General features: G+C 36.3%; 1 protein-coding gene across 1 annotated transcript in view; it reads right to left on the bottom strand.

Annotated features, from left to right (window-relative positions):
- Positions 1-16,802, bottom strand: part of PDS5B (PDS5 cohesin associated factor B) — a 109,770-nt gene that overhangs the window by 75,127 nt on the left and 17,841 nt on the right. The window contains exons 2-6 of the mRNA XM_061457535.1: positions 10,768-10,893; positions 7,219-7,422; positions 2,730-2,816; positions 2,539-2,636; positions 1,356-1,482 (exon numbers count right to left, since the gene is read on the bottom strand). Of these exons, the coding sequence (XP_061313519.1) occupies positions 1,356-1,482; positions 2,539-2,636; positions 2,730-2,816; positions 7,219-7,422; positions 10,768-10,875 (624 nt within the window). The 5' untranslated portion in view covers positions 10,876-10,893. The remainder of the gene's footprint in view (positions 1-1,355; positions 1,483-2,538; positions 2,637-2,729; positions 2,817-7,218; positions 7,423-10,767; positions 10,894-16,802) is intronic.

Consider the following 16,802-nt stretch of genomic DNA (forward strand, 5'->3'; position numbering starts at 1 on the left):
TTAGTCTGTTAACATGTTCAGTCAGTAACATGAATCAAAAACAGCACAGTCAAATCAAGTTGAACACAGGTAACACAATGAAACAAGACAGTTAACAACAGAGAAAATACAAACTATTTTGTGTAGTCTGCTTTTGCTTGTTGCATCCCAAATCTTTACTTCATAAATCTGAATTTTAGCAACACAAATCTCTTCCTGGTCCTGGCACAAAAGTATTAGAATGCTTGAAGAACACAGTTAAAAACATTTCCAGTGGAAAAAATACTGACCTATACTAAGCATTTAATCTTTCATTCTCAATAGACAATTTATGTGCTGCTTATTTACTGAAATTGATGGCTAGGGCTAAAGCACACTATACTGCACTGTTTGCTATAAACTTTTGAGAGCCTGTCGTGAAAACCTTACTGTTTCTTCAGGTACATTACTGTTAAGAAAAAAAACAAAGCATTCCAAAATGCAAAAACCTCACACTGAACCTTACTGTAATTTCTAAAAAGTTAAGTTAGCCCTTTCCTGAATGCACTGAAAAAAAAAAAAAAAAAAAGCTGTTAGATGACAGCCAGAACTGTTCAAAAGCCAGCTAACATTTCCTAGATAATTTCAAAATCCTTTTTTTTTGTCATACACAACTTACAAGTCTTCTCCTACACCACAGCCCAAAAGATTCCAGTAGGATCCAGCTAGTTTTCTCAATGAGGAAGTCAAATGTTTCAACAGCAAGGAAATCTAAGTGTCACAACACATGCACAGTTTGAAGTTTTTCCTCTGTTCATCTTTTGGACACTGTTTTGGGGGGTTTAAGATGACATTATTCATTAAGGAAAGCAATTATCACTTGGGGCTTCAGCCACCTCCACTTCTGAACTTAGTTCTATGGCTGCATCAAAAACATTCCAATGTGCTTTCAGTAATACCAAGTCAGCATTTCTGAAATATAATTGTGCCAACTACAAATCAGCAGTCAAAACTTCTTCCCCTCCCACTTAGGGCAGCACATTAGTTTGAACTGCTGATACAGCACTACAATAATCAAAAACTTTCCAAAGAATATATGTATCTTTTATAAAAAGTTCTGATGATATTGACCATATATAAAAGTGTATAAATTCATATGACATTAAAGCTTTCAGATTACTATGACCACTGATACTTTGGTTTATGGCAAGTGAATCAAAGCAATGAAACTACTGAATTGTTACTATTAAAAATCATTTCTTCACTAAAAAAGAGCCAAGTAAAAGGAATACATTTGCTACAGCTATTCTCACAAAGAAATGTGAATATCTGAACACATACATCCAATAAATAACAAATACAGAAAAAATAAAAGTGAAGCCACTATTAAGTCTTACCTTATGTGCTGGCACTAGATTAACTAACACTGTATCCAAAAGTTCCTGCGACACAGTATCTCCCTCACAAATGATAGAGCTCATTAGATCAACCATGTGCATGTGTACTTTTTGGTTATGACCGTTGCTGAAATTAAAAACAAAATTCTTAGTGTACTGTATATATAAAGTACAATCTCCATGCAGTGTACTCCCTGTGGTGATGCCAAACAACAAGGAATATAATAATCAAATCACAAATTTTCTTAGAGGTCAAAATACTTGTTTTTCACCTGCATATACCACTTTCCAAAATGTTCTTGAATCACACACCCTCTTCATTTACTACTGCAGCAAAAGAGTATCTGTCTGTCTACAAAAGACTGTATCTGTCCCTACCATGAAAAGAAAGTATTATAACATCCCCTCCCTTTACTCAACATCCTAGAGTAAGTCCAGCAAAAGGTCACAAATATGATTAAAGGACTGAAGCAGCATTCATACACAGTGAGGCTGAGAGTGCTGACATTTTTTTAGCTTCAACCAGAGATGGCTTCGGGAGGAACTTATCATTATGTTTAAATAGCTGATGTTGGGACTAAAGAAGATGGGGCAAGACTGTTCTCCACTAACAGGACAAGAGGCAATTGGCACAAGGTGAAATACAGGACATACCATTTAAACAGAAGAAAAGAGAAACTTTTTAAATGTATGGGTGATTGAGCACTAGAAGGTTGCCCAGAGAGGCCATGGAGTAGTATCTGTCCTTGGAGATGCTCGTAACACAACTGGCTACAGCCCTGGACAACCTGCTCTAGCTGACCTGGTCTGAGCAAGGGGGACAGACTGGACAATCTTTAGCTGTACATTTCAGTGTCACTATTTACTAACTCAAGTTTCTACAATAATAATAATTCTCCAAATTCTCTGTAATTGCATGTTATATCATGCAATTTAAACAGAATAAAATAAATGCAAAGTAAGTTTCTTTGGAAAAAAAAGATTATTTGCAGTGTGTCTTTTTTAATTGAAACTTGCAAAACTGACAGCTTGTCACGTTTATAATTTCTACCTTTAGTTAAATTGAATTACAAAACTAAGCTCATTACTGCTACAAGTAACACAACAGACTGAACACCAAGGTTAGAAACACCTGACCTCAACCATGCAGTAATATATTATAATTGGGGGTGACAATACTTACTTTATTACTGAAAACAGCGTTCTGTACAACTGTGTAAAAATCTCGTTGCTGTCTTCTAATTCAAAGCATATGTTATAAGATTTGACCCAAGCTATGTTCTGTGTTGAACAGAGAAAAACAAAAGAAGTAAATACACAATTAAGCTGAAAATATAATTTAACAGTTATTATGAAATAACTTATGAAGCTTACCTCAAGCAAATAAAAATACCGATTAAACTGGGGGCTTTTTGTATCTTCTAAACCTTTAAGCTGCCTTGTTATGAACATAAATATATCCTGAAAAGAAAAAGGTTACAGTTATTTAATCAATTGCAATGAAACTTTCAAAATTAAAATAATTATCTTTTTTAATTACTAGCATTACTCATTACTAGAAAATATGCAGCAACAACAGACACTATTTCACAGTCCAAAAGAAGATGATCTACAAAAACATCTTGGAAAATGTCAAGGAGTAATTTTAAAATGCTTCATGTTTCTTTAAAGGGTTGAGAAAGTATTCTTTTTCTGAAAGAAACAAAAGTTTTTCTTTTCCAAACAAAATTACTCAACTTGACAAAAACAGAGCTGCAACTGGCTGACATGCTGTGGAAGTCAAAAGATTATTCAGAAGGACAATGAATTTTACACTTGTACTTTATACTGCAACAGGTTTCAGGAGAAGGGGGAGAAAGCAGCAGGCAACTTCAGCTTTCTTAAAGAGTATTATTATATGCTTACGTTGTATTGCTTGTGAATTTCTCAGTCATCTGCTACTGACAAAGATCACATCTTTTGCAAAAACCAATAAACCAAATTGCTCCTCCTTCCTTTATTAACTTTCAGCACCAGAAGACTTCTTAAGAAGAAGTCTCGCACAGAATAAATTCAAGCAGGTTATAAGGAACATATAGTCAATTATGAACAGAATGGAACCACACAGGAAAGTGTCTCTTTAAAATGCTTTTTACATTCAAATAATCAACAGCTGGAAATTCCTAAGTACTACATTGAATCAAAAGATTCAGAAGTACATACCACCAGAAACAGTGCTTACAACCTCAAGTGAATCTATAATATTTCAATCTAATAATCTAGGCCTATCTTTTGGAATTTGATTTATAAAGCTGTCATAATAAACACAAGAAAGCTTTACAGCTAACCGTTAAAAAAAAACACCCTATCCTAGAAATAGTCTAGAAAGCTTTTCTATAACATTTTCCAAGGACCATTTCCCCTCACTCTCACAAGAATGAGACGGACAGAAGATGAGAATGAGGTTCCTTTTTTTTTTAAACATTACAACGACAACATTAATCCTTAATAATTAAGCTGAACACTTAATATGGGTTTAGGTAAAAAAAAAATAAAAATATATTACACACAACATGATCTCTTAGCAAAAAAGCACAGCAAGCAAACTGTTCATATTTATAGATACATTGGTGTTTGAATTTGGATCAAGATTGTGCCTTTGAAGTTTAAATAAGGATGATCAGAAGAATCACTGTTTAGTTCACACTTCAGTTACAGAGTACATCAACTAAAGCAAAAGACACAGTTCAAAGGATGCATCTATTAGACTCCAACCACTAGAGAGCATTCAGTCCACAGGAAAAAGTCAGTCTGGAGAATCCCATGCCCCCTAAAACACTGTGCCTCAACCACTATCAGGCCACCAGCCCTTCCAAAGATGAGTTCCATCATCTGAAAAATCGGCACACCAAAACATGCTATGAATTCAACAAGACATACAAACTGAGTCTCAGTGAAGGATAAGATTCAAATAAAGAAGAAAGGGAGCATCTAAGAGTATATTCCATGCCAAATATAACACCTACTTCATCTTAAAACTCATGCCCTAGGTATGGGAATTATTCTGTTAAACTTCACTTGTACAGATGAGTACCAATCAGTTCATCACAAAGTATCTTTAGCTTTTATCCTGCAGCTCAATATACAAAACTTTTTATTGAAAGCAATTCAAAGACCCTAGAGACCAAACTAATTTTCCTTTTATAAAGTACTCATCACTGTATTGTATATCAATAGATATATTAATGAATAGCCTACATGTACAATGTCTAGCAACTCAACGCTTCACAAATAATAATGGCATCATTTAAAAAAGTAGTAACTTACCCATAATTTTGTTTATTTTCCTATTCCTCTTTTAAAAGAGGACAGACTGAACCCAAAAGTACCCACTAATTTTTAGTATCTAGTGTAATACAACTCAAAGTTTTTCCCTTTTTTGAAGGGAATATACTATTTGAACATGCACTTATAAATGCAAAACATGGATAAAGTAAACTTAGAGGGCAGCTAAGAAATTGCAACACTTTAACAAAGTGGACAATATGGTTTCACATCAGACTCCATAAAGCAAGTCCACACTAGAACCCAGACTCTAAAAACAAAAGTGCTTATACTTCAACTTTATGAATAACACTGAATGGGGTTCGTGTACTGTTGTCTTGATATCAATTAACCACATAATGGTTTCAGTAAGCATCAGAGCTGTGGCTTTCACCACAAAACATGCTCAGATAGTTAAAGTTCTGCTACTATATACACCCTTATACATCTCCATTTCAGCTGAGTCAGGCAGACAGTCCATTTGTCAAAGTCATTTCCTTTGATACATAACCATGATTAGAGTATCTTCTCCTCCCCGCCCCCCCCCGAAAATTAGATTTGGGCTCTAGGCTTTCCCTAGACTGAGAAAGACTTGAATGTTTCCATATCCCAGAAGAGCAATCCTGCTCCAATTCTTTTAGCCTACTTGTGGCATTTTCCATCCCTGTTATCAAAGGGCTTACAACACTCAGCAAGGAATGTAAGATTTATACTGATGATACTCCTAAGAGGGAAATCTGAAATTCTGATCCCTTCTCTCAGCATCTCACACAATGTGCAAGTTACAAACAGATATGAAGAGTCTGAAGCAAGGGCAAAAACCTAAGTTTTCTTCTCTCAAGAAATTACCTTTCCTAGCACTTAATTTTGCCATCTTTAACTTTGGTGCTAAACATATTAGAAGAGACTTCATAGCTGCAGTACGGATAAAATGTTAAATACTGGGTTAAAATAGTGCCAAGACATAACCCAAGAGGAAGTATTCTTCCTCTTACCTCTTTGTCATAAAGTGGAGAGAACTCTTCGACATTTGTATTAGAGCTCGTCCTGCAACCACAGAAGCTGTATTCAGAGGAAACAGGTCTGCAAAAACCTACCTCAGTAGCCCCAGGTAAAGGTCTCTATTGCTTGTCCTTTCTTTATTTCTCAAAATAGGTTTAGAAATTCCAGTGAAGAAACTGAATTCTGAAATCTGTACAGATTACAGAACTGAATGTTGAAAGTGAAGGTTCCTAGTCTGTTCAGAGCTCTGGCCAAGTAGTAGTATGCTTACACTGCAAGTTTAAGATCAGTAGTGTGAACCTTCCAATATGATATACTGCAAAATTTGAAACTTAGTAGCATTTGATAGATGAAATTCGGTATGGAAGAGTATTATAATTTTAGCCCAACACAGAAAGAGAGGAAAAACACACCAACAAACTCTAAGTCTAACAAGCAAAGGAAAACATATACTCAAAACCGAAGCAGAAATCAGGATGCCTCAAAACCAGGTTTAGAATACAGCACAGCAGAGAAAGCTAATGTTTGTCTCCAGTTGAAGATGGTGTAATCAATAGGTAAGGTAACAAGATATCGTGTAATTAGAGGTGCAACAATTCAGAATAAAGAAAAAACATCTAACAAATCCCTGGGTATCTCTCCAGTATGTCTGGTACTAAATGATTTACTACAGTTGAAACCATACTATTTCCCATACATATGATGCCCTTCTGGTGCAACCACAAGATCAGAAATTGATCAATTTCTTCTTGAGTGATAACAGACATGCCTTCTACCACAACAATCTTTTTATCCTACTATGGAGAAAACAAAAAGCAAAACAAAGTAGTATATATTTTTTAGTGTTATTTTTTGTCTGCAAGATTTTCTCTAAGATTCGGTTCACCACTCTAGAGTCAGACTGTGTAAGGGAAGTGTTTCAATTTTGAGAGTTTGAAAGAAAGCTAAGGTTTCTATTTTAAAAAGTAAAAAGAAAACAACAAAATCACCTAATTTTTTTTTTTACTGGAATAAATGGGGCAGACCTGTACTGCCTTTTCAAACCTGGCATTTCTCTATCAACCATCTCCATCTAGTGGGATCAGTGATGTTTGTAATTGCAGAATTTTCCAATTCACATGAGAAATCATCCTCCTCTGTACAAAAATAATTTTTCCTTGTTTCAACAGAGCCCTTAAGAATACAGTAATCATCTTTTCACAGTTTAACTGTAAACAACAGAGGCATTTTTCCAACTGAAGTAATTGGCTATCTTGCAAGATATTATGAAAAAATATATAGGTGTGTCAATACTTCTCAAGTAATAAACTGCTATCTGCAAATCCCCATGGCAGTACAATAAAATATTTATTTTCAATATAAATCCAAAACTCTGTAAGTTATTGAAAGAGGTACCATATATCACTTTATCCAATGAACATTTGACCTGACCAAACAGCCCTATCTCAGAATCAAGTTAAAACTTTGAATTGTTCAGGCTGAACCAGAAATAAAGAGTTATAATCAATCATGCCCATCATTCAAACCTGGTGTGAAAAGAGCGATTAATTCAATTTACCTTTAGTTTATCTGGTGAAGTGTATGGAGCTTCAGGAGCATATATTCTGAATATATCGGCAAGACAACATGCTACCAACAAACGTACATCCTTATCAGGATGCTTGAGGAAAAAATCTGAAGCAAGATGTAAAGCAAGATTTAGGTAGAGCTCCTTTTCTTCTTCGGAGTCCTGGTCCATATCCATGAAAGTTTTCACAACCATCTAAAAGGGACAGACAGACATCAGTACATAAGATTAAATACTCTGCATAAGAGGGTCCTCACTGAAAGTTCCTTCTCTGGTTTTGTGCAACTTCTAATCAGAAACATTATTAGCAATGCAGTAGCACTTATCTGAGTAACCAGTGTCTTATTTTTCAAGACAAAGGATCTAGTCAGGTCCTCTATCATCTCAACACACAGTCTCAGAGTTACTGAAAAAGCCTACCTGTAGTAATTCACATACCTTTCTGAGAAACCATATAATCAAAATCCAAAAACAACAGCATTCACTGTTGTAGCAATTCCCTCAAAAACTTTGAAAACAGCAAAACTAAGGGAGAAATAAGTATTTTGAATAGAAGTATAGGGTTACCATTTATTTTCCTTCTATTTCAATTTCAATTTTTTTCTTCTACTGCTGATAACAAGTTTCCTCCCCAGAAGCAGAGCATGCACTTTCAGCAGAACTATATATAATTCCAGGGCAGCTCAGCAGCATGCATGTTCTAAAATGCCCAGGAGTATTTATTAGGATCCAGTAGACTAAAGTTATGGAAGAAAAAGAAAAGTCTGGGACACCAAGTATTTAACACCCTAAACAGAACAAAAGCAAGAAAAGCCACAATTAGTAACTACTAGTCAGTCATAATTTTTCTATTCAAAAAAATGTTTGGAGGAGAAAATTATGTCTTTCTCCATTTCTTATTTGGATCACAAAAGCAGAATTATTTTCAGGAGTTTAACTCTTGCTAAAATTAACAAAGACAATTACAAAATCCTGAGAATTAAAGTCAAAACTCACATCTATTTTACATTGCAAGGACAGATATTTTTCAAGAATAATGATGTCAGTGAAGTTCCTCAAAAACAAAACAGACCAAAACCCACCCTACAAACTCTTTCACTTTGCTATAGCTTGTTTTATTAAAAAAAAAAATTTTTTTTTCCCCTCAAATTCATTATGATCAGTCAGGTAGCAACAAATCCTACTTTAAAAAAGAAAGAACTTCTGCATAATTTCGATCACAGCAGCTGTAAGATTTTCAAGCATACAAGAATCCTTTACGGAAAGGCACAAAAGGCTTGCGTGCACATAAAATACCCACTGTGAGGACCTCTCCAGTCTGACACAAGATGAACCATTTGAAGTGCACGGGTGCCCTCACAAACTTAAAGTGATTCATCAACCAAAATTGTTTTCACTTTTATGGAAAGTAGTTAGATTTATGTAACTAGAAAGGAAATGAACAAACATTCAGGCATCACAATAGTTCATGCAACAAGTACGTTTTTTTTTCTACTCTAGAAATGAACTTCCATAGTGGTCAGGACAACAAAAATCAGTCATCTTGCATCCAGAGCAATCTGCCACAGTGTTGAAGGAAAAACAAAGAAATCCAAGCTAGTTTTCCTAGCATTCCCTAATAGCTTTCCACAAAACAACAGATTAGAGGATTCCTGAGCCTGAAATCACAGCTAGGCCACCATGATTAATACTCCTGAGCTTCATCTTCCAGATGTGACCTGTATTTCTTAACCCATTCAATTTTTCTTACCTTTTTCTACAGTAATAAGATTCAGAATTTAGTCATACAACTTATGGAAGAGTATATTATTAGACTGCTGCTGTAGAATGAATGTATTTCAGTTACGCCTTTCTTCTTGCATATAAGAGAAACTCTGGAATAATGTTTTTCTCACGCTATCATTTTCAAGTGTTTATTACCTTCTTTCTGACTTCAGTGCTAGTTCATAACTCCAGCCATTTAGTTTATATCTCTTTTCCAAATCTACTACAACTTGGAGAAAGCATGGATCAGACAAGCACAATATTTGAGGGAAGTTATGCTAACACACAAATTTATTATGCACATTTTCCATTTTATTCTAGAGGTTTCTCTATATAATTTGCATTTACATAAATAGATTGTCATTAACAAACAGCTGACTTTCTGTAAATCACAGTAAACTCCACAGAAAAGTGCTTCTCCCTAATAATTATCTGAATTTGGCAGTCAGGGAAATGAAGAGGCTAATAGTTCACTTATTTATCAACTACGGTTCTTCAACATCTGAAACTGCATTTATACTGTAGGTCTAGACACTTGTGGTGTAGTCTAGATCATCCAATCCTTTATAAAAGGAACACCTTCTCCCTGCCTGTGTACTAATGAATGAACAGCCAGAATAAACCACTGAAAAGAAATAGAGATCATTCCACAAAGAACACTTCACCCGCAAGAGAGATCAAAATGACAGAGTAGAAGGGACTAGACATTCAAGGCCAAAAATGAAATAAACCTATAGGAGAAAAAGTATCAGTAAGAACTGTGTACATTTTAATAAACTAAAAAAAAAAAAGTTACAGAAGTGCTAACAAATAATATCTTCTGTTACAAGTCATATATATGGTTGTAAATGTCACCTTCTACTCAACATCATAGACTTGGTTATAAATGTCATCTTCTACTCAACATCATAGACTTTAGTCAGTATACTGCAGTCTATCAGCCTAACTCCCAAAGCACAGACACGTTGCTGAGGGGAAGGGGAGAAAAACTCCTTGTGTTTTGGGGTTTTATTGCTTTCTGTTCATTTACCAGTAGTTCTAACTAATTTAAACCCACTTGTTAAGAAAACAAATGCCAAATTAAGCTCTTCCAGCTGTTAGAATACTTAAGGTTCCTCTCCCACATCTGCTCACTCCTGTTTTACAGGGTAAGCCCAAGCTGCAAGCATTCCTTCTGCACAATACTAACAGGCCTGCCTTTTCGTGAGAGTACATGTGTATATAAAGAATTGTGGTAACATAATTATCCCCCAAATCTCTCCACCTTCCCATAGAGTTTGGCCAAATAAAGTGATCAAGAAATTGAGGAGACAGAAATACATACCACAATCAAAGACAACCTTCATTATGATACAGGCTAAAATAATAAGAATAAAGAGTCTTCTAACCGATCCAAAAAGCACAAATCCATAAATTCTGAGGTATCCATATTATTTCCAAAATCATGACTGGCTTTTCATGTTTTCTAGTATTTTCTTCTCTAAAAGTAACAACTTACTGTAGGAGTTGAAATAAAATTTAGGAAGTATTTGAAACTAATATAGCTTATTTCCGTTTGTGACTTTTTAACTAACTTAAACATTTTTAGACAAATCACTTCAAGAAAGTGGTAGCAGGCACAACAGGCAATAATTTCTTCCTACTGAGCACAGAAAAGGTAAAGCCCAAAGGAAAAAAATAAGTAAATAAACCTTGTAGACAGAAAAACAGAGTAATAAGATCACTGATGCTGTATACAGGAAACTTGAATTTGCGAACAGTTACTTGCATACTAACCTTTAGCCTTCGTACCATCTCTTCTTTAGATATTTTATCAGAGATTTCTTTGACTCCAGGAGGATATGTGATTTTTCCATCGTTGGCTCTCGTCTTTGAATGAGCCATGATTTCACAATTTTAAAACTGTGGAAAGAAATTAAGAAGTCAGTGTGCTTACTGGTTTACCTTATCTGCCTGATTTTCACAAAAAAAAATCCAATTAGAAATATAACAAAAAAAATCCATACAAAGAAAAAAATAGACAAGATATTTCGATTGTTTTCAGTACTATATATTGTGGTAGACAGCAATGGTTTTGGTATTCAGGTAGATTGCCCTATACTACAATAAAACTTGAAAAGCACATGGCAGAAAAAAGCTGAAAGTCCTCAATCCTGAATGTATTTGATCTTCACACTTAAAGACTCAACCAAGAATCTTCTTATCTTATTGTATGAACTGTTTCCACCACTTGATAATAATAAATCCTAGCCAGCTTGGATTTTTAGACTGAGAAGAGACATCTGAAGTGGACTTTGTGTTTTCCAAATAATTAAATAAAGCATAATTTCCCCCAAAGCCTAAAGAGCAATGCTGGCAAAGTGTTACACGTAACTAATTTTAATTTGCCAATACTGACAGACAAGCAGCAGAGGGAGAATAAAGCAGTGACAGGAACAGAGCAGACCAAATGGAAGTCTTTCCTCTATGCCACAAAGGCAAGTTTTTAAGCAAAACTGCAGATAAGCAAAGGTATCTTCTTCCTAAATTCCAAGTATAAAAACAACTCCATTTTCAGTCCCTTTAAACTGATGGAAATACAGACTGCCACCTTAATCCACCCTAAATTATGGAAAGTTCCACTGCTGCAGAAAAGGAAGCTGAATTGAAAGCTTTACTTGCATAAAAGCATTTAATACAAGACAGTGAAAAACTAGATGGCATGTGTTGGCATAAATTATGATTTTAGGAAAAGACTCTACAAGGACAGCTACAAGCCAAAAATGTACCAAAGGGAAATAAAATATCTTTGCCATTGCCTTCATATTTTTATTTATTTTAAAGTTTAAGAAACTTCCTTGCAGTCATCACTTTCATGAACTATGAATTCCAAGTCAGTTACTTTCTTCCTTCTGACCTCCAATACAAGGCATACCTATGTACACTTTGAACTTCTCAGAACTGTAATATCAGACATAAAAATCAACCAGGATCCACAAGAGATGGGTCAGAAGCATGTTACCTAACAAGACAGTTTAATCTGCCATAACTGAGACTTCCTGGCCCAAGCCATGTTATGCCATGTACTTCAATAGCTACACAAAAGTCAACTCAGTTTCCATCATCCCCTCTGTACCTACATGGCAGCTGAACTAAGTGGTATGCACATGAGGTAAAGACCATGAGAAAACTGTGATGGAACAACTCACTGAAGTAACTACTTCTAATACTCCCAGTAAAATACGCTGCCACCTTTATTTCCGCTGCATTTCTTAACACATCGTCATGACGTTAAGTCTAGGACTCCTCAAAGACAAACAGAAGATTTAACCAAGGTCACTCTTGTTGCTGTTTGACACAGATAATTTCATTCCAACTTTCAGATGTTTGATGTCATAGCTAAATTCATTTTAACAGCTCATCACAGCAGAAGGGAGTCTTGCATCCCTTAATCCGATAATATATAAAAGCATCAAGTGCTTTGCTGGACCAACCAAACTTGCCAACTCAGAAAAACAAGCCTAATTCTTTTTGAAAAGCATGTGACAAGCATCAAAGCTAACTCAAGGGAAAGAACAGGAACTAAGGGAACTGGGGAAACAAAACTTCCCTTTCCAGTGTTGGATAGCTCTCAGATCAGATCAACTGCAGTGCAAACTTGATTACAAGATGATGATACAGTCCTATTTGGAGCACATTTTGAAATAATTCAAAGACTGAATATCCTATTATGGTCAAGTTGAACTGTCCAGCTCATATGTCCAACTGACATGCAACCAAGCTTTTAAGCTTGTGTGACATACAAGGTCTGGGTTTGATATTGAACATCTGTATTGTGTTTACGTAGGAAGGTTTTATTAGCATCCCTTGGTTAGGGCCCACATTACAGCAAAGGGAAAAGTACGAGGACGAGTAGTGGAAAGATGAAGGGTTACAAACTGTACGCAACCCCTCTTCCTTATCTCCCCTGCACTGCATGATGTGGAAAGGGGAACGTAAAAGAGTCAGAAAAGGAGCGATGTTAAGCGTGGAAAGAGGGGTTCGGGAGAAAGTGGTTTTAGTGTTATGTTCGTTTCTCTCCATCCTGCTCTACTTTTAATAGGCAATAATCTTCCCCAAGTCAGGTCTGTTTTGAAAGTGACTGTTACTGGTAAGCTATCTCCCTGTATTTATCTCTACCCATAAACTTTTTCATCTTATTGTCTTTCCCATTTTACTGAGCAGGGGGCGTCAGAGAGCAGCTGCGTGGGTGCCCAGCAGCCAGCTAAGGTTAAAAAACAGGGCACGTAACTTGTCCCTCTCAGAAGTATAGAAATCACTATATAGAAACTAATTTTCTATAGAATTAACACATCTTGTAGGACCAAAAATAAATTTTAAAAAAGGTTCAACTAAATAGGCTATTACTTGACCACAACAGGCAAAGAATCATAAATAATTTAAACTTCTTATATACTACAAATTTGCAGATGACTCATGAAAACTTTTTAGGATGGCTTTAAACTGAAAGAAGGGAGATTTAGATTAGGTACTAGGAAGAAGTTCTTCACAATCTAGGTGTTCCTGCTCCGGCAGGGGGATTGGACTAGATGATCTTTCGAGGTCCCTTCCAATCTCTAGCATACTGTGATACTGTGATACAATGAGGGTCATGAGGGACTGCAACAGGCTGCACAGAGAAGCTGTGGCTGCCCCATCCCTGGAAGTGCTCAAGGCCAGGTTGGATGGAACTTTGAACAACCTGGTCTAGTGAAAGAGGGGTTGGAACTAGATGATATTTAAGGTCCCAAACCATTACTACGTACCAAATCCAAAGAAGGGCAATTCTTCATAAGTTTCTTTGAGATTCAACAAGAAACTCAGCTGATGGGTTGGTATGGGGTGCATTTTTTTCTTGTTTTTTTTTTGTTTTTTGGGGTGGGTTTTTGGTTTTTGTTTTTTTAACAGCTGAAACTTCAGCTCTTCACAACATTTTCAGAAATCCAGTATTATTCCATATACACAACTGGAAGGCCAAGAAACAGGAAATGCTCACATGAATACCTTTCTTCAGACAAGAAAACAGATACTAAGATGCTCTGCACCAGCCTGAATGCAAGCCTGTTACCTAATCAGTAATATGCACACTGTTTCTGCTCTTATATGAGGACAAAAATTGAGATAATTCAACAAATACATAACAAATACAAACATATTCATAAGAAACAAATGCTAATCCTAACACATAGGAATAAAAACCATGATTGAATCAGCTTTTGGTTCTATTAAGCAGAACAAGCTAAGTGAAGTCTTTGAAAACTACAAAGAAAATAAACATATCTTAGAATCATAGAATTATAGAATAGTTAGGGTTGGAAAGGACCTTAAGATCATCTAGTTCCAACTCCCCTGCCATGGACACCTCACACTAAAGCATGTCAGCCAAGGCTCCACCCAACCTGGCCTTGAACACTGCCAGGGATGGAACACTCACAACCACCCTGGGCAACCCATTCCAGTGCCTCACCACCCTCACAGTAAAGAACTTCTTATTTCCAGTCTAAACTTCCCCTGTTTAAGTTTGAACCTGTTACTCCTTGTCCTATCACTACAGTCCCTAATGAAGAGTCCCTCCACAGCATCCTTACAGGCCCCTTTCAGATACTGGAAGGCTGCTATGAGGTCTCCACGCAGCCTTCTCTTCTGCAGGCTGAACAGCCCCAACTTTCTCAGCCTGTCTTCATACGGGAGGTGCTCCAGTCCCCTGATCATCCTCGTGGCCCTTCTCTAGACTTGTTCCAACAGTTCCATGTCCTTTTTATGTTGAGGACACCAGAACTGCACACAATACTCCAGGTGAGGTCTCACGAGAGCAGAGTAGAGGGGCAAGATCACCTCCTTCAACCTGCTGGTCACACTCCTTTTGATATAGCCCAGGATACACTTGGCTTTCTGGGCTGCAACCACACACTGAAGCCGGCTCATATTCATTTTCTCATCAACCAACACCCCTAAGTCCTTCTCCACAGGGCTGCTCTGAATCTCTTCTCTGCCCAACCTGTAGCTGTGCCTGGGATTGCTCCGACCCAGGTGTAGGACCTGGCACTTGGCATGGTTAAACTTCATAAGGGTGGCATCAGCCCACCTCACAAGCGTGTCAAGGTCCCTCTGGATGGCATTCCTTCCCTCCAGCGCATCAATCAAACCACACAGCTTGGTGTCATTGGCAAACTTGCTGAAGACGCACTCAATCCCACTGTCCATGTCAGCGACAAAGATGTTGAACAAGACCGGTCCCAACACCGATCCCTGAGGAACACCACTCGTTACTGGTCTTAAGCTGGACACTGAGCCACTGACCACAAATCTTTGTGTGCAGCCCACCAGACAGTTCTTAATTCATTGAGTGGTCCATCTATCAAATTGATGTCTCTCCAATTTAAAGACAAGGATGTCATGCAGGATAGCTTAAGTTAATTTAGCATTTAAAGTATTTATTCCACTCCTTGTGCAGAAGGAGATGATACAGTAGGACTTAAGATATCTAGGCACTGCTGCTTTCAACACAGAAGCAGCAGAAGCACTGTTGCAACTATAATCATAGAATCATAGAATAGTTTTTGAAAGGCTTGAAATCAGGAACCAAGAGCAAGTCTGCAGAAAAAATGTATGCCTAAAAAAGCTTGACAAATTAAAAACTAAATTATGGGGGGGAGGGAGGGAAGGGGGAGAAGACGATGCAAGAAAGCAGTACAAGAAAAGAAATGGAGGAGAAAAAGAAGACAAAATATACACTCTTCATACAATGCTAACAGGAAAATTAAAGCATGAAAAAATCAAAAATGGAAGTTGCAGTTTTGGACATTAAAATAGGATAGATTGAATTCATCTCCCCCTGTGACAAAAGTTAAATAGAAAGATAATATTTCATGAGAAATTATGATTATCAGACAGCCACAAGGAACAATTCATTATTCAAAAACAGAGATAATTATTAACAAGTATCATTGCCAAAATTTGGTTAAACTCAAAATGAGTAGTTCTGTACATAATTAGCAGGACTCAGCAGCTATTCAGTCCCAGGTAAGGGACTGACTATAAGACTGAATATTAAAAGATTCAATATTAGGATGGTTTCTGTATAGTACAGAATTGTGAGTAATTTAATTACACACATTCTACTTGCTCAATAGTATAAAATATGGATTACAAACATGCAAATAAACCATGGATTGAGATCTTGCATATTAAGTACCTATGCAATATATTTAATAGTCAATAAATATTACAGGATGTTAAGTCAATGATCTAAAAGAGAACTTAAAATACAATTAAATGGAGTGTGGTCTGTTTGGATGACTGTTCACATTGCCTATGGTGACTTAATTAACTGTGTTAATCATTAAACAAACTATGCCTTAACATACATGAAGTCACGTGTCAACAGTACTTTTTCAAAGACCCTACATGTGTTAAAAGCAAGCTTTAGCAAATCAATTCCTGTATTCCTTGCAAATCTGTCTCCTACCTTACTATTTAAAATTCAGAATCCAAACAGGAGGACAAAGAACTTTCACTGAACTGTATATAATTATTTATATAGCTGTACCTAGAGATCACTATTTTTTAATTAGGTATACAAAATTTAAGACCTATAAATTTGACCTATGCAAATATTTATACTTTTACATCTATGTTTGCAAGATATTTTACAATGAGATGCTGGGAAGCACACTTTCTTCATACTCACAAAGCTATTGGAAGCCTAAGTGAACTTAACTTTCTTCCGTGCCAGCAATTTGTTATAACGTGTAGAGACTTAAAATATACATGTTTACACAGTCCGTATCACT

This window comes from Pezoporus flaviventris, unplaced genomic scaffold, assembly GCF_033815535.1.
Source record: "Pezoporus flaviventris isolate CSIRO_AGI_PZ_B2104156 unplaced genomic scaffold, CSIRO_AGI_Pfla_v1 ptg000025l, whole genome shotgun sequence".
Classification (NCBI taxonomy): domain Eukaryota; kingdom Metazoa; phylum Chordata; class Aves; order Psittaciformes; family Psittacidae; genus Pezoporus; species Pezoporus flaviventris.